Below are 27,315 nucleotides of genomic sequence, written 5' to 3' on the forward strand. Positions count from 1 at the left end.
AAATACAGTAGTACACGCAAAGCGCCAGTGTCAACGACTACAGTGAAGAGGCGACTCCGGGATGCTGGCCTTCAGGGCAAAGTGGCAAAGAAAAAGCCATATTTGAGACATGCTAATAAAAGGAAAAGATTAATATGGGCAAAAGAACACAGACATTGGACAGAGGAAGATTGGAAAAAAGTTTTATGGACAGACAAATCAAAATTTGAGGTGTTTGGATCACACAGAAGAACATTTGTGAGACGCAGAACAACTGAAAAGATGCTGGAAGAGTGCCTGACGCCATCTGTCAAGCATGGTGGAGGTAATGTGATAGTCTGGGGTTGCTTTGGTGCTGGTAAAGAGGGAGATTTGTACAAGGTAAATGGGATTTTGAATAAGGAAGGCTATCACTCCATTTTGCAATGCCAGGCCATACCCTGTGGACAGCTCTTGATTGGAGCCAATTTCATCCTACAACAGGACAATGACCCAAAGCACACCTCCAAATTATGCATGAACTATTTAGGGAAGAAGCAGGCAGCTGGTATTCTATCTGTAATGGAGTGGCTAGCGCAGTCACCAGATCTCAACCCCAAGTTTGAAAGAGAAAATTATTCTTTCAAATTAAAATCATTATTTCTAACCTTATCAATGTCTGGGCTATATTTTCTAATCATTTTTGCAACTCATTTGATAAATAAAAGTATGAGTTTTCATGGAAAACACAAAATTGTCTGGGTGACCCCAAACTTTATATCCGACTAACAGTTGTTAAAGTGAGAAATAAATCTAATGGGCGGGTACCTCTCAGGTTTTTTCGGCGGTTTGGAAAGGAGTTGGGCACATGGAGTTCTCCTGGCACGAATATAACCCCTCCTGATAGTGTGGTTACTATACCCCCGTTCACGAAAACGATGGCCTAGGTCCCGAGCGTGAGCCTCATAAATCCCATCCGTGGAACAAATACGCTTCATTCTAAGAAACTGTCCCGCTGGTATAGTCCCAAGCGCAGTGCTGGTACCGTTATATAGATGATGTGTTCTTCATATGGCAGGGTCCCAAGTCTGGGCTTCATGATTTCATCACAACACTTAATTGTAACCAACGGAACATTAAACTTACTTACAAATACCATCAACCTCAAATTGATTTTTTGGACATTAAAATCATGGTCCAACCAAATTGGATTTATTGAAACTGACGTATTTCGTAAAGAAACGTCAGTAAACTCGCTTCTTTATGCCATATCGGCACATATTCGTTCCACTATCCAGGCTATACCAGTGGGACAGTTTCTTAGAATAAAGTGTATTTGTTCCACGGATGGGATATTTGAGGCTCAGGCTCGGGACCTAGGCCATCGTTTTTGTGAACGGGGTTATAGTAACCGCACTATCAAGAGGGGTTATATTCGTGCCATGGGGGCCTCCATGGGCCCAACTCCTTTCCAAGCCTCCGAAAAAAAAGTGAGAGGGACCGGTTCATTAGATTTATTTCTCAATTTAACAACTGTTGGTCGGATATACGCCAGATTTTGAACAAACATTGGTCCGTTCTGCAAACTGAACCGACATGTCGAATTCTACCTAATCGCCTCTTGCTGAATGCTAGGCGAGGGAAAAATCTCAAAGATGTGTTAGTAAAGAGCCACTATATGGCAACCTCTCCCACTCTTTTTGTCAAGTAGACAAAGGTGGGGTTGCTACCCGTGTGGGTCGTGTATTTTTTGCAAAAAATATAGTTCGGGCAACTTCTTTTTCATCTGCTGATGATCGCAGGACTTTCCAAATTATGAGTTACATCTCATACAGTACTACATTTGTAGTATACTTGGCTACCTGTTCCTGTAACCTTAGCTATGTGGGACTCAACTCTCGAGAGTTCCGTGTCAGAGCTAGGGAGTATATCAGGGACATTGGGGCAGCAAGAGATGCGGAGGACCTCACAATACTAAAAACCCACGACATTTTGAACTGCGCCATAATTGCAATTCAATTGGCCTCAGATTTAGAGGCATAGATAGAGGGCACCTCGGAACGAGAAGTGGCGACTATAAACACATTTTCGTGCAGCTTGAATGTCGGTGGATCGCTGTATTGGGCACTATGTCACCACAGGGCCTAAATGAGAAACTTAGTTTCACCTCATTTTTATAGGATCCTCATACTTATTCTTGATTTTTAATTCTGTGTGTTTTTCTCTTTTTTTTGTTTTTTAGCAGGGTCACCTTTCTGTGTCATTCAATTCCGGTCTACGCTTCTGGACCGGCAGAAATTTGTCATCATTTATTGAAGTCCATCACCTTTATACATTTGTATGCAGTATTTATCAAAAAATTATCCCTTTTTTGCTGTGTCACTCAAATGTTTCTTTGTATCTGATGGGGCTAATATGTATGTACTGTAGACCCTATTGTTTTCTTACTGGGCCAACGGGTACTTTATTAAAGTATATATTGCAGGGTTTCCCTCCCGCTGTAATTTTACTTCCTGTAGATTGCTCCATGATACTCACTTTTGAGATAATTTGTCCCACACTTTGCCCTTAACAACGATGGCCGCCGCAAGCCTTGCATTCGCTGTGCTCTGCCCTTCCATCCGCGTCAGACCGGGCATCCCTACGGCGGTGGCGTGGGCTAATGACGTCACTGGAACAATTGTTCATTCCACGCCACCAGGATCCGGCCAGATGTGACTCGGTTCTGGGGGCAGTCATCGCGCAAGCGCTGCGATACATTGCGGATAACACGGAACACCTGTGAGGTGGGTACTTAATGGTGTCCCACAACACACACACCACAGAGCTCCCCCGAGGAAGCCTACGCGAAACGAGCGTCGGGGCTCTTGGTAGGCACCGGGCCCTTACCTCTATGGGTGAATTTGCTATATCTCTCATGCAGCATTAGATTTTATCCCTATTTCCGTGGGCGACACTCTTATACACAGCCCAGAGAGCACATGGACTCTCCTGCATCAGTTTCATACTAATGACCTAATGCTACCTTACATAGGTTTTACATATTAAAGGGCATATTACCATGTGTATACATCTTCTTTTGAACCCACGGTTAATGCTTTTCTGGTTGCCTCCATATCTGTCTTATTTGTGCTCACCTTTTGACCCTTCATTTTAAATGTTAGTGTCAATTCTAGGAGTGTGTTCTTTGACCTCTCCCTATTTTATATTTTGCATATCTAATAAAATTGATTTTTATACTGTAATCAATTTTGTGCGTTGCCTTCATGTTTCTTGGGCATAGTTACTCCCATTTATTTTGTAGGTTTGGTTTCATTGGGAGTGCCCCTGTACTATTACGAGTATGGTGTTTGTGTATTATGCCATTATGTTCTGTGTTTTCGAATTCATATCAGAAAATGTCGGCGGTGAGTGGAATCTCCTCTCTGCCTATTGATTTCCCAGTGGTGGGCTTCGGGGAAAAAGTTGCCTCTGGCAGTGCATGCATAGATTGAGATCTCGGCTCCCAAGTTCTCAATCTGCACATACGCCACCCCGGCAGATGGCTTCCTGCAATAGCAACCCTGCCTCGTTTGATCCCGCTACACTGCATCAGCCCCCTTCCCCGGTAAGCTACATTCAAATTATAAGCCACACCACCATTTTCCTCCCAAACTGGGGGGGGGGGGGGGGGGGGGAGTGTGTTTTATAATCTGGTACTATGGTTTTTGCTAACCCAACCAACCAGACTCCGACATTATCAACTTCTACCCACCTCCTTCTCTGTAGATTGATGTTTAGTTCTACTTGTTGTGCCTCATTAAATATTACTAATTGTTACATAGTGTAAATCCTTTTTTGCATTCTGTAATTAAGAGTGCTATAGAACAAATATATTGCTACATAAGGTCATTTCTCTAGCAAGAGTTATAGCTCTCTATAACTATAATGAAGAAATGGACAGATAAAAGTATCTCTAGCCTGGATTAAAGGAACAGTATGGTTAATATACTTAATGCTTATAAAATAATAATTTTCAAGAGCAAAACTGACCTAAAAAACTCTTGGTGGACTCTACTGTGCATTTTTCATTTTACTATTTATACAGAAAATTGCTAACAGCTCTCAGACAACTCTTCACAGTTGTAGCATAAAACGAATAAAGATAAGCTCAAACACAAGCATATATTGCAAACATGTATTAATTATTGATATCAATTTTGAGATTCACATGAATGTATATATAACCCTTTGAAAAAGCTTGACCGTGAAACGTGCATCGGGGTTACAGTAGTGATCTTTTTTTTTTAAGCACTTTCCTATGTCCCAGTCTGGTCTATAATATTCTTTTTTATGCACTTTTGAGCCACTGGATTTTGTACTTTATTTTTCTGGCTTATATGCCTTTCTGCATCATGCAATCATCCTCAGAGCAATTGCAATATTGCACTTTTATATCGCCTATGATGTGATTTCGTTGATTTTTGTCATATGGACTAGTCTGCTTTCTAAAAATGCACATTATGAACATGAAAATGGCTCTTCCATTGTATGAATTCTCTGATGTCTAATAATATGCGATTTCCTGTTAAAACACTCTCCACATTCAGAACATGAATATGGCTTCTCACCTCTATGAGTTCTCTGATGTCTAATAACATGTGATTTACAGTTAAAACATTTTCCACACTCAGAACATGAATATGGCTTATTCCCTGTGTGAGTTCCCTGATGTCTAATAAGATGTGATTTCCTGTAAAAACATTTTCCACACTCAGAACATGAATATGGCTTCTCCCCTGTGTGAGTTCTCTGATGTCTAATAAGAAGTGATTTCCTGTGGAAACATTTTCTACATTCAGAACATGAATATGGCTTCTCTCCTGTGTGAATACTCTCATGTTTAACAAGACTTGATTTGTTGTTAAAACATATCCCACATTCTGGACATGAAAATGGCTTCTCTCCTGTGTGACTTCTCAGATGTATAGTAAGATTTGTTTTGTTGTGAAAACATTTCCCACATTCTGAACATGAAAATGGCTTCTCCCCCGTGTGACTTCTCATATGTATAGTAAGATTTGATTTGCTGCTAAAATATTTCCCACATTCGGAACATAAAAATGGCTTCTCTCCTGTGTGAGTTCTCTGATGTCTTGTAAGATTTGATTTTGTGTTGAAACATTTTCTACATTCAACACATGAATATGGCTTCTCACCTGTGTGACTTCTCTGATGTGCAGCAAGATTTGACTTCTTTGTGAATCTCTTTCCACATTCTGAACACTCCCCTGTGTGAATTCTCATATGTTTAACAAGACTTGATTTTTTGTTAAAACATTTCCCACACTCAGAACATGAATATGGCTTCTCCCCTGTGCAAATTCTCTGATGTGTAGCAAGATGTAATGTAGCAGTATAACTTTTGTCACATTCTGAATATGAAAATTGCCTTTCTACTGTATGAGATGATAGTTCGACATCCCTCCTGTGATGTTTGCTTTGCTTAACATTCTGTGATAAATCAGAAGATAGAAACTGTTGAAAATTATCAAATGACAGATCTTTGCTGGAAAGGGTTGTCTGTAAAGCAGGTATAATGTCATCCTCTTCATATGTATCTTGTGTGATCCCATGATCATCTTCAGCAAAATCTGATGACTTCATATGAGTCTCTGAGTTTCTGATACAGTTTTCTGAAAAAAAAAATATATAATTGTTTTTTTTTATTGATAATATTACTTTATAGTTATATTGATTTATTACCACACCTTTGTGTGAATTTTAGAATATAAATTGAAATACATGTAGGAAAATTCTATTTTTTCATTAAAGTTGCCATACACATTATACGTGGAAAACTTGCCTTACATGTAAGAAATTGTGGCTAACATAAAGAATATTGGTGCAATTTCGGATCTTATGAAGTTTGTAGCTATGTTATTTGCAAACCATGGGTGTTTACCCTTGGTTTTCTAGAGTTCAATAACTCAAGTAATAAAAGTATATTTCATTAAAAAATATTCCCTCAAAATATAATAATTATAATAATATAACAATAGAATCGGTGGGAGGCTGTTCAGCATATCTCCACCAGGGTGGAGTCCAGAGGATAAATACACAGCCTTCTGGCTCATTTAGTGTTGGGTGTGCCTGGAGGTGCTAGCTCCAGAGCTATGTTTTCATAAGAAAAGCTGAACCTTTTGTTGTTTGATCCCCGCAGAAACACGGACTGTGCCATATGTTATGTTTCTGTTTTCCCGTTAAGCCATAAAGGCCGTGTTTGTTTTGCTAACACTGCGCTGTTTTATGCAGTACCTTTTAATAAACAAGGGAAGATTTAAAGAGACAGTGTTCTGGTGTGTACCTCTATATGCAGCCGAGCGAGTTGATTTACATTATAAAAGCCATAACGTTTTTATTTCTGCTTTTATAGCCATATGAGGTATTGTTTTTTATTACTGGACAAATTATAGTTTTGAATAACAATATTTAGGTGGAAAAAAACACATGGTCATGGTAATTTGGTAATTTGGGGTTTTGTAAGTGGTGAAAAAAATGTAATTTTTTGGGTTTCATATGGGGTTCAGTAAAAGTGACTAGAACACAGGATTTTTCAATTATGACACTACCAAACTTGTACACTGTTATATACAGTTGAAACCAGAGTTTTACATACACTATATAAAATATCTGACATGAATAAACCTTTCCCATTTCAGGTTAATTAGGATTACCATAATGTTTAATATTTGCCATAATGAGAGAGAGAATGTTTTAAGGCATTTTTATTACTTACTGCAAAGTCAAAAGTTTACATACACTAAGATTACTATGCCTTTAAACAATTCTGGACTGCCCATATGACGATGTCATGTGTTTGGCTTCTGATTTTTTGGCAACATCTGAGTTAATTAGAGACACCTGTGGATGTATTTTAATGCACACCTGAAACACACTGCTTCTTTGTATAGCATAATGGAAATGTCTAAAGAAATCAGCCACGATATCAGGAAGAGAATTGTGGACTTGCACAAGTCTGTGTCATCCTTGGGTACAATTTCAAGATACCTGAAGGTGCCTCGTTCATCTGTACAAACAATTATACGCAAGTACAAACAAGATGGAAATGTCCAGCCATCATACCGCTCAGGAAGGAGACGGGTTCTGTGTTCCAGAGATGAACGTGCTTTGGTCCGACATGTGCATATCAACCCAAGGACAAAAGCAAAAGACCTTGTGAAGATGATGGTGCAAGCTGGTAAGATTGTGTCAATATCCACAGTGAAACGAGTACTGTATCAACATGGGATGAAAGGTCACTCTGCCAGGAAGAAGGCACTACTCCAAAAGAAACATAAAAAAGACAGATTAATGTTTGCAAATGCACACAGGAACAAAGACCTTCATTTTTGGAGACACGTTCTGTGGTCTGATGAAACTAAAATTGAACTTTTTGGGCATCGTTATGTTTGGAGGAAAAAGGGAGAAGCTTTGAAGCCTAAGAACATCATCCCAACTGTGAAACACGTGGGTAGCAGCATCATGTTGTGGGGTTGTTTTGCTGCAGGAGGGACTGGTGTACTTCACAAAATAGATGGCATCATGAGAACAGAAGATTATGTGCCAATACTAAAGCAACATCTCAAGACATCAGCCAGCAAGTTAAAGCTTGGATGGAAACGGGTCTTCCAAATGGACCCGAAGCATACTGTCAAAATGGTAACAAAGTGGCTTAAGGATAACAAAGTCAATGTTTTGGAGTGCCCATTACAAAACCCTGATCTTAATCCTATTGAAAATTTATGGGCAAAGCTGAAAAAGCAGGTGCGAGCAAGGCGACGTACAAACCTGGATCAGTTACACCAGTTTTGTCATGAGGAATGGACCCAAATTCTGACCAACTATTGTGAGAAGCTTGTGGAAGGATAACCCAAATGTTTGACCCAAGTCATTCAGTTTATGGGCAATGGTACCAAATACTAATGAAATGTATGTAAATTTTTGACTTTGCAGTAAGTAATAAAGATGCCTTAAAACATTATCTCTCTCATTATTCTGCCATTTGGCAAATGTTAAAAATTATGGTAATCCTTATTGACCTAAAATGGGAAAGATTTATTCTGATTTCATGTCATATATTGAGAAAAACATGCATATGTGTCTTTTTACATTGTGTATGTAAACTTCTGGTTTCAACTGTATATACATTTATTATTTTTTATGGCTGAAAATAATTGTGAACTTTGTAAAAAATATAAAATAAATTAAATTCTGGTTAGTGCGATCCATAACTTTTTATTTTTCTGTCAATGGGATATATACAACCTTTTGATCTCGGGGTGGAGTGGGGCGAAAACAGGGCACTCAAAAACATCAGTTCTGTAGTTCCAATTTTTTTTTAATCTCATTTACCATATGCGGTAATTAATTTTACATGTTGACAGATGGGATAATTACAGGCATGGCGATAGCAGATATAATTTGAATTTTCTTTTTTTCATATTCTCATAAACTTTAATTACTTTCAATTTTTTTGTGAAGGTGGAGATGAAGAAATGACAATGGATGCATAAACAGACTAGGAATGGAAAAGAGCACAGTAAGCCATCACTGACCGATCTGATGTTATATTCATTAACCTCTTCATGACATTTGATGTACCTATACGTCATGGTTGAGAAGGGGTTCATCATGGAACTGTGCCCGCACGATCGCTGTCGGGAGCTCTGCGTAAGTGAAAACTGAGACCCAGCTGTTTCTGCACCGCCCCAGGCTGCTTAATCCCCTAACTGCCATGATCAACAGGAATTGCAGCATTTAGGAGGCTCTGAGAGAGAGGAGGCTCCCGTCCAATCAGCACCCCAGCGATGTAATCGCGGGCAGCCGATCGTTGCCATTGCAGCACGAGGTCATCATCACGGCCTCCAGGTCTACCAATTGCGGTATGACTCTTAGACCATGCCAGGAGTATTGTCACGGGTTTATCGCGGCAGAGAGGAGCCTGAAGACAGCAGCATCTGATTCCTCCCACTCCTTCACTTACTAGAAGCCTTTCACCTTCATATTTAATGATGCAAGTTTCTTTCAGAAGTGCAGGGGTTAATCTCTGTTGTGAGCTCATGGAAGCTTACCTGCATTAACGCTCTCAGCTGTCCAGTGTTAGCCACTCCCGCTTCTATATATTCTGGGCTTTGGCTAGGAGTCATTGCGAGAGCTAGCTTATGCTGCATGGTTCTAGGAGTGTTGTTGTTTGAGAAGGCGTTTGGAGGATTTAAGCTAAGACTGTTGAGTGGTTTAGGTTGTGTGTAATCCTCTTCTTCTCCTATTTAGTTTTTTCCCCCATCCTCCACTCCCGGTGTTTACCTTGATTGTTTGTGTGCATATATTTGTACCATTGATATTTTCCTTTAGTCTTGTTTGTATTACCTTGTTAGTCAGGTTAGTGTACTGCAATGCACTTCTACTCCCCTCTTCCCTGGGTAGGGGAAGGGAACAGACTGAGGGCAGATTGAGGACCTCAGGCAAGGTACGTGGCCCCGGCGTCTTCACCTTCAGAAGTAATCCGGGGAATAGGACCGGCTAGGGCGCCACTAGCGTTAGGAACAGGGAAGGAGCCCCTGGCCCCGGGATACCCAACAACAGAGTAGTGGCAAGTATGCTCTAAAAGGTATTGCAATGCTTTATAAAAGTGTTCAGAGTAATGTACATTAACGTCCCATGGAAGGACAAAGTAAAAAAAATAAAGCTGTTTTTTGTTTATCTGCCTCTCTAAAATCGGAACAGAAAGCAATCAAAAAATGTCATGTACCCAAAAAGGGCACCAATAAAACAGTGATCCAACTAAAACCAAGCCCTCACATGACTGTCGGCAAAAATATAGAAAAATTATAGCTCTCAAAATATGGCAATTGTAGAAAAAAAATTAAAATCCAGAGAGGGACATATCACCCTCACACTGAACATATAGGATTAATTATAACTGGGGAACTAAGAAATTACATTCATTTCAACCTCCAATGAAGTAGGACTTTACATTGAACATATGGGATTAATTATAACTGGAAAAGCGAGAAACTAATAACTGGGGAAGCGAGAGAGAGTTGACATTTCAACTTCCATAGAAGTAGGGACCTCTTGCAGTGACCAGGTAATTACAACAGGAGATCTGCTCTGGGAATCAGCCACCAAGACCGGGATTCATTTATGCAGAGGCGGAAAAAAACACTACTGAGGCAAGAGCTTTCTCTGTTCAAAGGGAATATCGGGATTTGCATCAATCCGATATTTATGGGAGATATATTTTCTGTATCATAGTGGAGGGACGAACATAACACATTCACTCACATCACCGTAAGGCCATTATAACCCCCCCCCCCCCCCAAGTTAATATCGGACAGATGGAGGAGGAAATCCAAGCCATGTTTCATCTCTATAGAAAGGTAAAATCGCAATAGGAAACATGACGATATCTACCGCTTGGAAACTCCAGGGGCGAAGACATCCTGAAAGTTTGGGATCTCAAACTTTTAAAAGACCTAGCACATCCCACAACCAGCGCCCATATGAGCTCACCAAGGGGAAGGTATGTGGGCCTAATCTTGATCTAATAAAAAGCAGAATTTGGGTTTTTCTATTTTGTCAGCCCTGGAAGGTACTGTGACGCTGAGTCACCACTCACGGGCAAGCTGTGAGACAGGGTAGTTAAAAGGTCCAAGGTCAGATACCAGGAGGGCTCGTAGTACAGAGGGGTACGTCAAAGGCGTGGTCAGGAAACAGTCCAGGGTCAAATACCAGGAGGGTATGTCAAAACCAGAGGATACAACAAACGGATAGTCAGAGGTCAAATCCGGGGTCAGATGCCAGGAGGGTACGTCAAAAGCAGAAAGGGGAATCCACAAGAATAGTCACAACAAATCCTAGGTCCGGCAACAGGGTCAGAGGAAAGAGACACAGAGCTAAGCAAACACATCCAGCTAAGCAGAGCTAAAACTGACACTGGCTACTAACAGCTAGCCAGCTAAAGCAATTGCACATGACTAAGGATGAGAGACCCCTAGGGGGAATGCCCACAGACTAAACCAGACAGAACAGAAGGACTCTCAATCAAAATGCTGACAGCCTAGTACGCCCCAGGATCAGATTGAATGACTGGACTGTCACTCACAAAACAAACAGTCCAGCACACTCCAGATTCCATAGGGCGGCAGAGCTGTCACTGACAGCATCACTAGGGCACAGTCAGTTATGAAACCGTGACTGGTAAAGCTGGCAGTAGTTCTGTCTGTTTTCCTAAGGAGTACCTTCCTCCGCTATGGCTAAGCTCTAAGCCATTTCCTTGACACAGGTTTAGTCATTTTCTTGTGTTATCCCTTTAATCTCATGTAATTGTATATACCATATTGTTTTGTTCCCATTTTGTATCATCTTTGTATATTTTTTTTATAAACACTGCCTACCTTTCTGGATTAAATATAGAAAGATTAATATCTCTGTTCCTCATGCTCTGTAAACCACACCCTTGAAGCCATATGCTCCTGTAACGGGTGTTCAATCGGCCAGTATAAACCATTGGTGGTGGCAGCTAGTAGTTCCTTTTTGTTATTGTGGAGCTGGCAGTGACCGTACCAAGGTACACACCACATACATAGAATATTAAAATATATATATATATATACATACACATACATTATATATATATATACAGTACGGACCAAAAATTTGGACACACCTTCTCATTTTAAGATTGTTCTGTATTTTCTTGACTATGGAAATTGTACATTCACACTGAAGGCATCAAAACTAGGAATTAACACATGTGGAATTATATACTTAACAAAAAAGTGTGAAACTACTGAAAATATGTCTTATATTCTAGGTTCTTCAAAGTAGCCACCTTTTGCTTTGATGACTGCTTTGCACACTCTTGGCATTCTCTTGATAAGCTTCAAGAGATAGTCACCGGAAATGGTCTTCCAACAATCTTGAAGGAGTTCCCAGAGATGCTTAGCACTTGTTGGCCCTTTTGCCTTCACTCTGCGGTCCAGCTCACCCCAAACAATCTCGATTGGGTTCAGGTCTGGTGATTGTGGAGGCCAGGTCATCTGGCATAGCACCCCATCACTCTCCTTCTTGGTCAAATAGCCCTTACACAGCCTGGAGTCATTGTCCTGTTGAAAAATAAATGATGGTCCAACTAAACGCAAACCAGATGGAATAGCATGCCGCTGCAAGATGCTGTGTTAGCCATGCTGGTTCAGTATGCCTTCAATTTTGAATAAATGCCCAACATTGTCACCAGCAAAGCACCCCTACACCATCACACCTCCTCCTCCATGCTTCACGGTGGGAACCAGGCATGTAGAGTCCATCCGTTCATCTTTTATGCGTCATACAAAGACACGGTGGTTGGAACCAAAGATCTCAAATTTGGACTCATCAGACCAAAGCACAGATTTCCACTGGTCTAATGTCCATTTCTTGTGTTCTTTAGCCCAAACAAGTCTCTTATGCTTGTTGCCCGTCCTTAGCAGTGGTTTCCTAGCAGCTATTTTACCATGAAGGCCTGCTGCACAAAGTCTCCTCTTAACAGTTGTTGAAGAGATGTGTCGGCTGCTAGAACACTGTGTGTCATTGACCTAGTCTCTAATCTGAGCTGCTGTTAACCTGTGATTTCTGTGGCTGGTGACTCGGATAAACTTATCCTCAGAAGCAGAGGTGACTCTTGGTCTTCCTTTCCTGGGGCGGTCCTCATGTGAGCCAGTTTCTTTGTACCGCTTGATGGTTTTTGCAATTGCACTTGGGGACACTTTCAAAGTTTTCCCAATTTTTCGCACGGCCTGACCTTCATTTCTTAAAGTAATGATGGCCACTCGTTTTTCTTTACTTAGCTGCTTTTTTCTTGCCATAATACAAATTCTAACAGTCTATTCAGTAGGACTATCAGCTGTGTATCCACCAGACTTCTGCACAACACAACTGATGGTCCCAACCCCATTTATAAAGCAAGAAATCCCACTTATTAAACCTGACAGGGCACACCTGTGAAGTGAAAATCATTTCCGGTGACTACATCTTGAAGCTCATCAAGAGAATGCCAAGAGTGTGCAAAGCAGTCATCAAAGCAAAAGGTGCCTACTTTGAAGAACCTAGAATATAAGACATATTTTCAGTTGTTTCACACATTTTTGTTAAGTATATAATTCCACATGTGTTATTTCATAGTTTTGATGCCTTCAGTGTGAATGTACAATTTTCATAGTCAAGAAAATACAGAAAAATCTTTAAATGAGAAGGTGTGTCCAAACTTTTGGTCTGTACTGTATATATATATATATATACACATATATATATACACACACACACACACACACACATACAGTTGTGCTCAAAAGTTTACATACCCCGCCAGAATTTTTGCTTTCTTGGCCTTGTTTCAGAGACTATGAATGATAACAAAAAAATGTTTTCTGCACTCATGGTTATTGGTTGGGTGAGGCCATTTATTGTCAATCTACTGTGTTTTCTCTTTTTAAATCTTAATGACAACCAAAAACATCCAAATGACCCTGATCAAAAGTTCACATACCCTGGTGATTTTGGCCTGATAGGATGCTCAGAATTTGACACAAATGGGATTGAATGGCTGCTAAAGGTAACATCCTCACCTGTGACCTGTTTGCTTGTGTGTGTGTGCATAAAAGCTGAGTGAGTTTCTGGGATCCAGACAGACTCTTGCATCTTTCATCCAGCCACTGACGTTTCTGGATTGTGAGTCATGTGGCTCTGCATACATGACATTTGGTCCACCATGTATCCCAGCCAATTTTGAGTTCCAAAAGTCAAATGTTGCTCCTTCCCTTCCGAACCCTGCCGTGCACTCAAACAATAGTTTTTCACCACATATGGGGTATCGGTGTACTCAGAAGAAATTGCACAACAAATTGTACTGTCCATTTTCCAGTTCTCTTGTGAAAAAGCAAAATTTAGGGTTAAAGCAACATTTTTGTGGGAAAAAGTAAAATTTTAATTTTTTTCCTTCCATGTTGCTTTAATTCCTATGAAGCACCTGAAGGGTTAATACACTTCTTGAATATGTTTTTGAGCACAATGAGGGGTGCAGTTTTTAGAATGGTGTCACTTTTGGGTATTTCTGTCATATTGACCCCTCAAATCACATCAAATGTGACATAGTCCCTAAAAAATTGGTTTTGTAAATTATGCTGGAAAAATTAGAAATTGCTGATCAACTTTTAACCCTTTTAACTTGCTAACAAAAATAAATTATGTTTTAAAAATGATGCTGATGTGAAGTAGACATGTGGTAAATGATATTTATTATCTATTTTGTGTGATACAATTATATGGTTTAAGGACATAAAAATTCAAAGTTTGAAATATGGCTAAAATTTTTAAAATGGTCGCCAAAATTCCAATGTTTTCACAAATTAGCGCAAAAAAATTCAACCTAAATTTACCACTAACAAGTACAATGTATCATGAAAAAAAAATCTCACAATCACTGCAAAACGTTGAAAAGTGACACTGGTCAGAATTATAAATTTTGGCCTTTTCAGAAAGGTAAAAACAGGTTCGGGAGTAAAAGAGGTTGTCCACTACCTTGACTCACTGATTTCGCCAAAAATGTCTAAGGATAATGCCCCTTAAAGAGGTTATTCGGTCAAAAGTGATAAGTCTGCAGTCATTGTGAGCCTGCAGACTTATGAATCCCCCCAGAACAGACACTGTGCGCTGCAGGGATTTGCCGGTATGAGATTCGGGACCGGAGGCTATGTATACGTTAAACATACCCCCAGCCATTCAGCTCCACCTCTCTCCATTCACTTGTATGGAGCGAGGCCACGTCCGGTCTAGTGATGTGGACGGCCAGTGGGCGCGTCGACTAGAAGGTGCGGCCTCGCTCAATACAAGTGTATGGAGAGAGAGGCCAAGCCCACTGGCGGGGGTATTTATAACACATACATATCCTCCGTTACTGGGTGAATCCCCGCAGCGCTCAGTGCCTATGCTGGGAGGATTCATAAGTCTGCAGTCAAACAGAGTGACTGCAGATTTATCACTTTTGACCGGACAACCCTTTTAAGATCCCTATATACCTTTTCTGACAATTTTCATGTTTTGTGTTTTGTTTCTTTACACCTTTCTGCTTCACTTTCTGTGTCCTGGCTCCAACTCTGCTCTCACAGCCATCACTTCCAGTTCAGATTCCCCTGCTCCCTTCTGACTACATTTCCCATCAGCCCTCATGTTGGGCTGCAAACCAGCAGTGAGCACACCCTCTATCATTCCACCTTATCCTCTCCCACTCCTCCCCAGCTTCACACTAGTGATGGGTAGTCCGGATCTTTATGGTGATATAGATTTCTTTACTCCATTCATGAACATGATCCAGCTCTTTTAGAACCCAAATGGATCCATATTAGATATTGGTGAACACATATTTAAAATAAAATCGCAGCAGCTGAAACATCCCACCTGCAGTCAGCCAATGAAGGTCTGGAATCCATGGATGTCACCAATTGCTGAGTTTCCTCCGTTCTGATGCTTTGCTAGGCCTTTACTGCACCTGACTTCAGTTGTTGCTTGTTTGTGGGTCTTTCTGCCTTAAGTTTTGTCTTAAAACGTGAAATGCAGCTCGATCGGGTTGAGATCTGGTGCTTGACTTGGTCATTGCAGAATATTCTACTTCTTTGCTTTCACATGATGCTTTGATTCATTGTCCATCTGTACTGTGAAGCGCCATCCAATCAACCTTGCGGCATTTGGTTGAGTCTGAGCATAAAGTATCGCCCTGATCACTGCAGAAATCATCCGGCTGCTTCTGTCTTCAGTCACATCATCAATAAACACTAGTGGCCCAGCGTCATTGGAAGCCATGCATGCCCGTGCCATTACACAGTCACCACGTGTTACCATGTGAATCATGAGCCGTTCCAAGACTTCTCCATACTTTCTTCTTCCCATCATTCTGGTACAGGTTGATTTTCGTTTCATCTGACCAAAGAATGCTTTCCCAGAACTGAGCTGGCTTCTTTACTTTTTTTTTTTTGCAAAGTCAATTCTGGCTTTTCTATTTTTAAGGCTGGTTAACCCCTTAACAACCTTGGCCGTATAGGTGCGTCCAAGGTCATGTCTCTGCATTTGATGCGTGCTCTGGCGCTGAGCCCGCACCTTTACCTGCACATGATAGCTGATCTGGCCAGCTGTCATGTGCATCTAACAGGCGCGAATGGTTCCGAGATCCACCCGTGACTGTTAACAAGTTAATGCTGCTTTCAATCTCTGACAGCGGCATTTAATACGCTACAAGCGGAAGCGCTTCACAAGACCCATCCATCAGCGCCAATTTCACGTGATCGCAGGGTGCTGACGGGTTGCCATGACAGCTGGGGGTCTGCAGAAGAACCCAGTGTCTGTCATTGTAAATCTCCTATGAATGCCAACCCATTGCCGGTGTTCATAGGAGATCATAATTTATGTTACACATGGCAGGGCTGAAGCACTATGTATAGCACAGGCGATCAGAAGGTCACAGCTTCAAGTCACCTAAGGGAGCTATTGAAGCAAGTAAAAAAAATTAAAAAAATCACCCCCCTTTTGCCCCATTCAAAATAAACATTAAAAAAAAATAGACATATTTGGTAATCGCTGAGTTCAGGAATGTCAGATCTATAAAAGTATAAACTAAATTAATCAGATCGGTAAGCGCTGTAACGAGAAAAAAAATGAAAACCCCAGAATTAGGGTTTTTTTGCTGCCGCAACATTGCAGTGAAATGCAATAACAGGCGATCCCCTGGTCAATTTTAGCATTTAATGAACATAGTAAATAAAAAACCCAAAAAAAACTATTGTGGAATTGATAGGAAATTCAATGTATATATTAATCTAAACCCCTTTCAATCCATATATACCTCATCCCTTTAACACTCCTGTAAGGACCAATTTAGTAAAATATGCTGCTCAAGCAACTAGATCATAACAAGATTAATAAATAATCACTAAGCAAAGATGCAAAGTTTACCCAAGCCACTGTGGTATTTGCGGGGGCTGCTTATCTTAGTCAAAATGCCCTTTTAGGTCAGTTTGATCTAGGGTAAGCATATTGACCAACAAAATAGGTACATTGCATCAAGTAATTATATAAGTACATAGGTAAGCATTTTTATATAACTGCCTGATTAGTCATGATTGGTTGTTAGTGGTTTGTAAAATGATTGGTTATGTTATAATGTCCCTCCTACTTTGAACAACCCATTGTAATTTACTATAAGAATTGAGCCCCGATACAATGGAGGCAATTCTGTTCTAACATTGATCAGAGCTCTTGTGGCTACAATAAAACTTTCTTTAATCTTTAGAGAAAGTGTGTGACCTCATCCTTTGGGAGACTGAGAAGTTATTCTGTATCAGAATTGCACTTTTTTTTGCAGTTTCACCGCACTTGGAATTTTTTCCCCGTTTTCCAGTACACTATATGGTAAAAGCAATAGTGTCATTCAAAACTACAACTAGTCCCGCGAAAAACAAGCCCTCATATGGCTATATTCACAGAAAAATAAAAAAAATTATGGATCTGCGAAGAAGGGGAGAAAAAAATGAAAGCGCAAAAATTCCAAGGTGGTGAAGGGGTTAATAGTTGGCACGTTGTCGTGAACCCTCTGTATTTGCTCTCAGGACATCTTCTCTTCATGGTAGACTTAGATACTGAAACACCTACTATACCTCCTGGAAAGTGTTCGTCACTTGTAGAATGTTGTGAAGGCGTTTTCTTCACCATGGAAAGGATTCTGTGATCATCCACCACTGTTGTCCTACATGGACGTCCAGGCCTTTTTGAGTTCCCAAGCTCACCAGTTCTTTTTTTTGCAAAATGTACCAAGCTAATGATCTGGCCTCTCCTAACATTTCTGCTATCTCTGATGGATTTCTTATTTTTTTTTCAGCCTATTGATGGTCTGTTTCTCTTCCATTGATTGCTCTTTTGACCGCATGCTGTGGGTTCACAGCAACAGGTTCAAAACGCAAATGCCACACCTGGAATCAGCTCCAGACCTTTTACCTGCTTAATTGATGATGGATTAATGACGGAAAAGCCCATGCAGCCCATTAAAGAGCTTTTGAGATAATTGTCCAACTAATTTTCCCTGGGAAAAAAGGCAGCTACTTTACAGAGCTGTAATTCCTAAACCATTACTCCATTTAAGAGGTGAATACTCTCAAATTAAAGTTGAGAGTCTGCACTTTAGCCCATATTGATTATGTAACTATATCTTAAATATGTAACTATATCTTAAATATGGTTCACAGCCATATTTGTCATTGGCTGTAAGCCATAATCATCAACATTAACAGAAATAAACATTTGAAATAGATCACTCTGTTTGTAATGACTCTATATAATATATGAGTTTCACTTTTTGCATTGAAGAACTGAAATAAATTAACTTTTTGATGATATTCTAATTTTGTGAGATGCACCTGTATATATACATACTGCTCTGGCAAAAATTAAGAGACCAAAGCAAAATTTTCATTTTCTCAGATTTTTCTCTTTATAGGTACAGTGCCTACAAGTAGTATTCAACCCCCTGCAGATTTAGCTGGTTTGATAAGATGCAAATAAGTTAGAGCCTTCAAACTGCAAACGAGAGTAGGTTTTATGAACAGAAACATAAATCTTACAAACCAAAAAGTTATGTTGCTCAGTTGAATTTTATTAAATTTTAAACATAAAAGTGTGGGTCAATTATTATACAACCCCTATGTTTAATATTTTGTGGAATAACCCTTGTTTGCAATTACAGCTAATAATCGTCTTTTATAAGACCTGATCAGGCCGGCACAGGTCTGTGGAGTTATCTTGGCCCACTCCTCCATGCAGATCTTCTCCAAGTTATCTAGGTTCTTTGGGTGTCTCATGTGGACTTTATTCTTGAGCTCCTTCCACAAGTTTTCAATTGGGTTAAGGTCAGGAGACTGACTAGGCCACTCCAACACCTTGACTTTTTCCCTCTTGAACCAGGCCTTGGTTTTCTTGGCTGTGTGCTTTGGGTCGTTGTCTTGTTGGAAGATGAAATTAGGACCAATCTTAAGATCCTTGATGGAGGAGCGGAGGTTCTTGGCCAAAATCTCCAGGTAGGCCGTGCTATCCATCTTCCCATGGATGCGGACCAGATGGCCAGGCCCCTTGGCTGAGAAACAGCCCCACAGCATGATGCTGCCACCACCATGCTTGACTGTAGGGATGGTATTCTTGGGGTCGTATGCAGTGCCATCCAGTCTCCAAACGTCACGTGTGTGGTTGGCACCAAAGATCTCGATCTTGGTCTCATCAGACCATAGAACCTTGAACCAGTCTGTCTCAGAGTCCTCCAAGTGATCATGAGCAAACTGTACACGAGCCTTGACATGACGCTTTGAAAGTAAAGGTACCATACAGGCTCGTCTGGAACGGAGACCATTGTGGTGGAGTACGTTACTTATGGTATTGACTGAAACCAATGTCCCCACTGCCATGAGATCTTCTCGGAGCTCCTTCCTTGTTGTCCTTGGGTTAGCCTTGACTCTTCGGACAAGCCTGGCCTCGGCACGGGAGGACACTTTCAAAGGCTGTCCAGGCTGTGGAAGGCTAACAGTAGTTCCATAAGCCTTCCACTTATGGATGATGCTCCCAACAGTGGAGACAGGTAGGCCCAACTCCTTGGAAAGGGTTTTGTACCCCTTGCCAGCCTTGTGACCCTCCACGATCTGGTCTCTGATGGCCTTGGAATGCTCCTTTGTCTTTCCCATGTTGACCATGTCTGAGTGCTGTTCACAAGTTTGGGGAGGGTCTTAAATAGTCAGAAAAGGCTGGCAAAAGAGATCTTTAATCCACACATGTGAAGCTCATTATTCTTGGTGCCTGAACTACTTCTTAATACTTTAGGGGGACCAAACAGAATTCTTGTGGTTTGAGGGGTTGAATAATAAATGACACTCTGAATTAACTTTTAACATTTTTTTTTTAAAAAAATAAATAAATAAACAAAAACAAAATTTGCTGCAGTGCATTTCCCACTTCCAGGCTGATCTACAGTACAAATGTCACAATGCCAAGTTAATTCCGCATGTGTCAACCAGCTAAATCTGCAGGGGATTGAATACTACTTGTAGGCACTGTATATTTTTCAGTAAAATGTACATTGTTGTTTTATTCTATAAACTACTGACAACATGTCTCCGAAATTCAAAGCTAAAAATTTTGTATTTATTTGCAGCAAATGAGAAATTGTCAAAATAATAAAAAAGAAACAGTGCTTTCAGACCTCAAATAATGCAAAGAAAACCAGTTCTTATTCATTTAGAGACAACAATACTCATGTTTTAACTCAGGATGAGTTCAGAAATCAATATTTGGTGGAATAACCATGATTTTTAATCACAGCTTTCATGCGTCTTGGCATGCTTTCCACCAATCTATCACACTGCTTTTGGGTGACCTTATGCCACTCCAGGCACAAAAATATAAGCAGTTCTTCTTTGTTTGATGGCTTGTGACTATCCATCTTCCTCTTGATTACATTCCAGAGGTTTTCAATGGGATTCAGGTCTGGAGATTGGGCTGGCCATGACATTGCCTTGATGTGGTGCTCCTTCATCCACACATTGATTGACCTAGCTGTGTGGCATGGGGCATTGTCCTGCTGGAAAAAACACTCCTCAGAGTTGGGGAACATTGCCTGAGCAGAAGGAAGCAAGTGTTTTTCAAGGATAACCTTGTATGCGGCTTGATTCATACGTCCTTCGCAAAGATTAGCCTGCCCGATTCCAGCCTTGCCGAAGCATCCCCAGATCATCACCCATCCTCAACCAAATTTCACAATGGGTGCAAGACACTGTGGCTTGTATGCCTCTCCAGGTCTCCGTCTAACCATTAGACGACCAGGTGTTGGGCAAAGCTGAAAATTAGACTCATCAGAGAAGATTACCTTACTCCAGTACTCTATGGTCCAATCCTTATAGTCTTTGGCAAACTTCAGCCTGGCTCTCCTTTGCTTCTCATTGATGAAAGGCTTTTTTCTATCTTTACATGACTTGAGGCCTGCCTCTAGGAGCCTGTTACGAACTGTTCTTGCCGTGCACTTCACCCCAGCTGCCATTTGACATTCCGTTTGTAGGTCACTTGATGTCATCCTGTGGGTGCTGAGTGACATTCGAATAAGATGAAAGGTCATCCAGGTCAGTGGAGAGTCGCTTTCGCCCTCAGCTGCTCTGTAGCTTTGTTGTCCCCAATGTCTGCTGCTTGACCCCGTTGTAATGGACTGCCATCTTCGAAATTTTAAGGATGCAGGCAACATGAAGCTCACTGTATCCATCTGCTAGTAAAACCAGAATTGAGCCCTTCTTTTCCTGACTCAGGACTTTTCTTTTCAACTCCTTTGGCATGGTTAAAAGTTATTTTTTCATTCAAATTACTTTTGGACTATTCCTGCCACTTGTTTTGCCATCCAGCTTGTCCTATTGCAAGAGGATTGTGAAGACCACAGCAGTGTTTTTTATACTTTCCCTGGTTACATAAGATTTGGTTCAGGTGATCACCTAATCAGAAGCACATTAAGTAGAATGAGGTGGACTTTGGTTGGAATTCAACTGACACTGGAATGGAATGGCTGTCAGACATGAAGAGATGGTGATTTTTAGAAAACTGTGCAGTGGTCTCTTAATTTTTGCCAGAGCTGTATATATGTATTATACATAAATAAAGATAACAAAAGTAAACAAAATAAGCAGTTTTTAAATAAAGGTTTTTATTATTAAGAGAAAAAGTAATTGCCCCCCCCCCCCCCTTCCACTTAAAACATAAATTAACTGTGGTTTATCATATCTTTGGGAACCGGTGTTCAATTTACCTAGCCACACACAGGCCTCATTACTGCCACACCTGTTCTCAATCAAGAAATTACTTAAATAGGACCTGCCTGACAAAATGAAGTAGACCAAAAGAACCTCAAAATCTAGACATCATGCTGCAATCCAAAGAAATTAAAGAACAAATGAGAAACAAAGTAATTGAGATCTATCAGTCTGGAAAAGGTTATAAAGCCATTTCTAAAGCATTGGGACTCAGAGAACCACAGTGAGAAGCCATTATCCACTAATAATGAAAACATGGAACAGTGATGAACCTTCCCTGGAGGGGTGGGCTGACCAAATTTACCCTAAGAGCGCAGCAACGACTCATCCAAGAGGTCACAAAAGGACCCAGAACAACATCGAAAGAACTCAAGGCCTCACTTAAGGTCAGTGTTCATGACTCCACCATAAGAAAGAGACTCCACCATAAGAAACAGTTCCAAAACAATAACCACTGCTGAGCAAGAATAACTTAAAAGGCTTGTCTCAGTTTTGCCAGAAAACATCTTGATGATCACCAAGACTTTTGGGAGAACTGTGGACTGAAGAGACAAAAGTTGAACTTTTTGGAAAATGTATGTCCCATTACATCTGCCATAGAAGTAACACAGCTTTTCAGAAAAGGAACATCATACCAACAGTAAAATATGGTGATGGTAGTGTGATGGTATTGGGCTGTTCAGCTGCTTCAGGACCTTGAAGACTTGCTGTGGTAAATGGAACCACGAATTCTGCTGTGTACCAAAAAATCCTGAAGGAGAATGTGCGGCCATCTGTTTGTGACCTCAAGTTGAAGCGTACTTGTGTTATGCAGCAGGACAATGATCCAAAACACATCAGCAAGTCCACTTCTGAATGGCTTAAGAAAAACAAAATTAAGACTTTTTTTTAGCTTAGTAAAAGTCCTGACCTTAATCCGATTGAGATGCTGTGGCATGACCTTAAAAAGGCGGAAACCATCCAATGTGGCTGAACTATTAGAATTTTGCAAAGATGAGTGGGCCAAAATTCCCCCATAGTGTTGTAAAAGACTCATTGCCAGTGTCAAGACCTGGGGTCTTCCGTGGGCATAACGCTACTGAGACAACACAGGGTGAGGGTAAAACAGCGTGCCAATACTGTATTGAACCACAAAGCAGACAATAAACACATAGAACAGTCCCAGCAAATAACTAAATGGTACAACATTACACAGTCTTACCCTTACTTCTCCGCCCATCTGGGATAGAACAGCTGCGACTTTGGAGACTTCCAGGGCCGACTACCTCAACCAGTGGCCCCCCCGCTTCTGGCGGGCCCCCACAGAGAGAAGGTAGCGGCAAGCTTAGGAAGCTAGCAGTCCATCGAGGTGCAAGACCAGGAGACCCAAGGATCTCAACCTGGCCTCTTCGAGAGTTTCCATAGGGCCAGATGGCCGGTGAGTACCAATCTGGCTCCTCCGAATGTCTCCGTGGTTTGCAGGCGACTGGTGGATCCCTTCTGGCAACCCCAAACAACATATCCATGGGGCCAGGTGACTTCTTCATGCCAACCCTGGTCTCCCCAAAATGTATCCATGGTTTCTCTGATGGTTAATGGAGCAGATCCAAATCTTTCCAGTCAGGGCAGATACCCTTGGGCTAGAATCATATAGAATTCAAATCTGTGTCTATTTGAGTAATGTCATGCAATTCATCTGCTGTCCTGAAGAATGTGTATAATTCTCCTTCTAAAGTCTTTCTGATGTTCCTTGATTCTCTGTCCCAAGTCTGACTGCTACAAAAAAAACACATGTCTCTCCTGCTTCTCTGGGCTCAGCCCCCTGAACGGCAGAACTGCTCTCACGCTCCCCCCCAAAGCCAAGTGTGCATTAGTGGAGGTTTCTTTCTCAGGTCGACTGCATCACCTGGGTCTACATGTGAGACTCCCTGTGGTGAAGGCTCCACGGGATCTTCTTACAACACTTACACAATCGGCCTAGACGATTTTTGAACAATGGTTAGGGGCTCCTGAGATACTAATGAGATTAGTGGAATGCTGGACACTTTACAAGTTAAATTAGTGTACATGAACTGACAAGCAAGCAGAACATTAATAAAACACAGCCAGCAATCTCTAATAAAACACAATAAGGTATTTCTCTTGGTTTAACAAATCTAATCGTCTGGCTTATTAAGATTTTAAGGTGTATCGTCACAGTCAGTTATCGCAAACACTTGATTGCAGTTGTTGCTGCTAAGGGTGGCCCAACCAGTTATTAGGTTTAAGGGGCAATCACTTTTCCACACAGGGCCCTGTAGGTTTGGATTTCTTTTTCCCTTAATAATAAAGACCTTCATTTAATAACTTCATTTTGTGTTTCCTTGTGTTATCTTTGTCTAATATTTAAATCTGTATTGTGATCTGAAACATTTAAGTGTGACAAACATGCAAAAGAGTAAGAAATAAGGAAGGGGCAAACACACACACACACACACACACACACACACACACACACACACATACATATATATATATATATATATATATATATATATACAGTACAGACCAAAAGTTTGGACACATCTCATTTAAAGATTTTTCTGTATTTTCATGACTATGAAAATTGTACATTCACACTGAAGGCATCAAAACTATGAATTAACACATGTGGAATTATATACTTAACAAAAAAGTGTGAAACAACTGAAAATATGTCTTATATTCTAGGTTCTTCAAAGTAGCCACCTTTTTCTTTGATGACTGCTTTGCACACTCTTGGCATTCTCTTGATGAGCTTCAAGAGGTAGTCACCGGAAATGATTTTAACTTCACAGGTGTGCCCTGGAAGGTTTAATAAGTGGGATTTCTTGCCTTATAAATGGGGTAGGGACCATCAGTTGTGTTGTGCAGAAGTCTGGTGGATACACAGCTGATAGTCCTACTGAATAGACTATTAGAATTTGTATTATGGCAAGAAAAAAGCAGCTAAGTAAAGAAAAATGAGTGGCCATCATTACTTTAAGAAATGAAGGTCAGTCAGTCCGAAAAATTGGGCAAACTTTGAAAGTGTCCCCAAGTGCAGTAGCAAAAACCATCAAGCGCTACAAAGAAACTGGCTCACATGAGGACCGCCCCAGGAAAGGAAGACCAAGAGTCACCTCTGTTTCTGAGGATAAGTTTATCCGAGTCACCAGCCTCAGAAATCGCAGGTTAACAGCAGCTCAGATTAGAGACCAGGTCAATGCCACACAGAGTTCTAGCAGCAGACACATCTCTACAACAACTGTTAAGAGGAGACTTTGTGCAGCAGGCCTTCATGGTAAAACAGCTGCTAGGAAACCACTGCTAAGGACAGGCAAAAAGCAGAAGAGACTTGTTTGGGCTAAAGAACACAAGGAATGGACATTAGACCAGTGGAAATCTGTGCTTTGGTCTGATGAGTCCAAATTTGAGATGTTTGGTTCCAACCACAGTGTCTTTGTGCGACGCAGAAAAGGTGAACGGATGGACTCTACATGCCTGGTTCCCACCGTGAAGCATGGAGGAGGAGGTGTGATGATGTCGGGGTGCTTTGCTGGTGACACTGTTGGGGATTTATTAAAAATTGAAGGCATACTGAACCAGCATGGCTACCACAGCATCTTGCAGCGGCATGCTATTCCATCGGTTTGCGTTTAGTTTGACCATCATTTATTTTTCAACAGGACAATGACCCCAAACACAACTCCAGGCTGTGTAAGGGCTATTTGACCAAGAGGGAGAGTGATGGGGTGCTACGCCAGATGACCTGGCCTCCACAGTCACCAGACCTGAACCCAATCGAGATGGTTTGGGGTGAGCTGGACCGCAGAGTGAAGGCAAAAGGGCCAACAATGCTTTGCATCTCTGGGAACTCCTTCAAGATTGTTGGAAGACCATTTCTGGTGACTACCTCTTGAAGCTCATCAAGAGAATGCCAAGAGTGTGCAAAGCAGTCATCAAAGCCAAAGGTGGCTACTTTGAAGAACCTAGAATATAAGACATATTTTCAGCTATTTCACACTTTTTTGTTAAGTATATAATTCAACATGTGTTAATTCATAGTTTTCATGCCTTCAGTGTGAATGTACAATTTTCATAGTCATGAAAATACAGAAAAATCTTTAAATGAGAAGGTGTGTCCAAACTTTTGGTCTGTACTGTATATATATATACACACACGTGCACAAAATTAGAATATCATCTAAAAGTCAATTTATTTCAGTTCTTCAATACAAAAAGTGAAACTCATATATTATATTGATTCATTACAAACAAAGAGATCTATTTAAAGTGTTTATTTCTGTTAATGTTGATGATTATGGCTTACAGCCAATGAAAACACAAAAGTCATTATCTCAGTAAATTTAAATAATTAAATAATTAAAAACACCTGCAAAGGCTTCCTAAGCATTAAAAAAGGTCCCTTAGTCTGTTTCAGTAGGCTCCACAATCATGGGGAAGACTGCTGACTTGAAAGGTGTCCAGAAGGCAGTCATTGACACACTCCACAAGGTCCCAGAGTTCCAATTTTCATTTGGAAATCAAGGTCCCAGAGTCTGGAGGAAGAGTGTAGGGGCACACAATCCAAGCTGCTTGAGGTCTAGTGTGAAGTTTCCACAATCAGTGATGGTTTGGGGAGCCATGTCATCTGCTGGTGTAGGTCCACTGTGTTTTATCAAGACCAAAGTCAACGCAGCCGTCTACCAGGAAATTTTAGAGCACTTCATGCTTTTCTCTGCCGACAAGCTCTTTGGAGATGGAAATTTCATTCTCCAGCAGGACATGGCACTTGTCCACGCTGCCAAAAGTACCAATACCTGGTTTAAAAACAACAGTATCACTGTGCTTGATTGGCCACCAAACTTGCCTGACGTTAAGCCCATGGAGAATCTATGGGGTATTGTCAAGAGGAGGATGAGAGACACCAGACCCAACAATGCAGATGAGCTGAAGGCTGCTATCAAAGCCACCTGGGCTTCCATAACACCTCAGCAGTGCCACAGGCTGATCGTCTCCATGCCACGCAGCATTGATGCAGTAATTGATGCAAAAGGAGCCCCGACCAAGTATTGAGTGCATTTACTGAACATACATTTCAGTAGGCCAACATTTCGGATTTTAAAAACATTTTTCAAGCTGGTGTTATAAAGTATTCTAATTTACTGAGATAATGACTTTTGTGTTTTCATTGGCTATAAGCCATAATCATCAACATTACCAGAAATAAACACTTGAAATAGATCACTCTGTTTGTAATAATATAAGAGTTTTACTTGTTGTATTGAAGAACTGAAAAAAATTAACTTTTTGATGATATTCTAATTTAGTGAGATGCACCTGTATATACACAGACACACACACAGAGCTGTACACTTACAACTACAAAGGTAGAAGTCTGGAAGGAGAAATGTACAGAGGTGAGAGAGCTGTGTCTGCAGTCCTATACATAGAAGTAGTGACTGAGCGCTGATGAATAAAATCC

General features: G+C 40.8%; 1 protein-coding gene across 1 annotated transcript in view; it reads right to left on the reverse strand.

The window, feature by feature from the left end:
* Nucleotides 1-2,479: 2,479 nt before the first annotated feature.
* LOC141271919 (uncharacterized) overlaps nt 2,480-27,315 on the reverse strand; it is a 59,172-nt gene continuing 34,336 nt past the window's right edge. The window contains exon 7 of the mRNA XM_073682161.1: nt 2,480-5,633. Coding sequence (XP_073538262.1) covers nt 4,459-5,633 — 1,175 coding nt within the window. The 3' untranslated portion in view covers nt 2,480-4,458. The remainder of the gene's footprint in view (nt 5,634-27,315) is intronic.

The sequence above is a fragment of the Phyllobates terribilis genome, unplaced genomic scaffold (genome assembly GCF_046119375.1).
Source record: "Phyllobates terribilis strain yellow unplaced genomic scaffold, ASM4611937v1 Scaffold_5__5_contigs__length_657084704, whole genome shotgun sequence".
Taxonomy (NCBI): Eukaryota; Metazoa; Chordata; class Amphibia; order Anura; family Dendrobatidae; genus Phyllobates; species Phyllobates terribilis.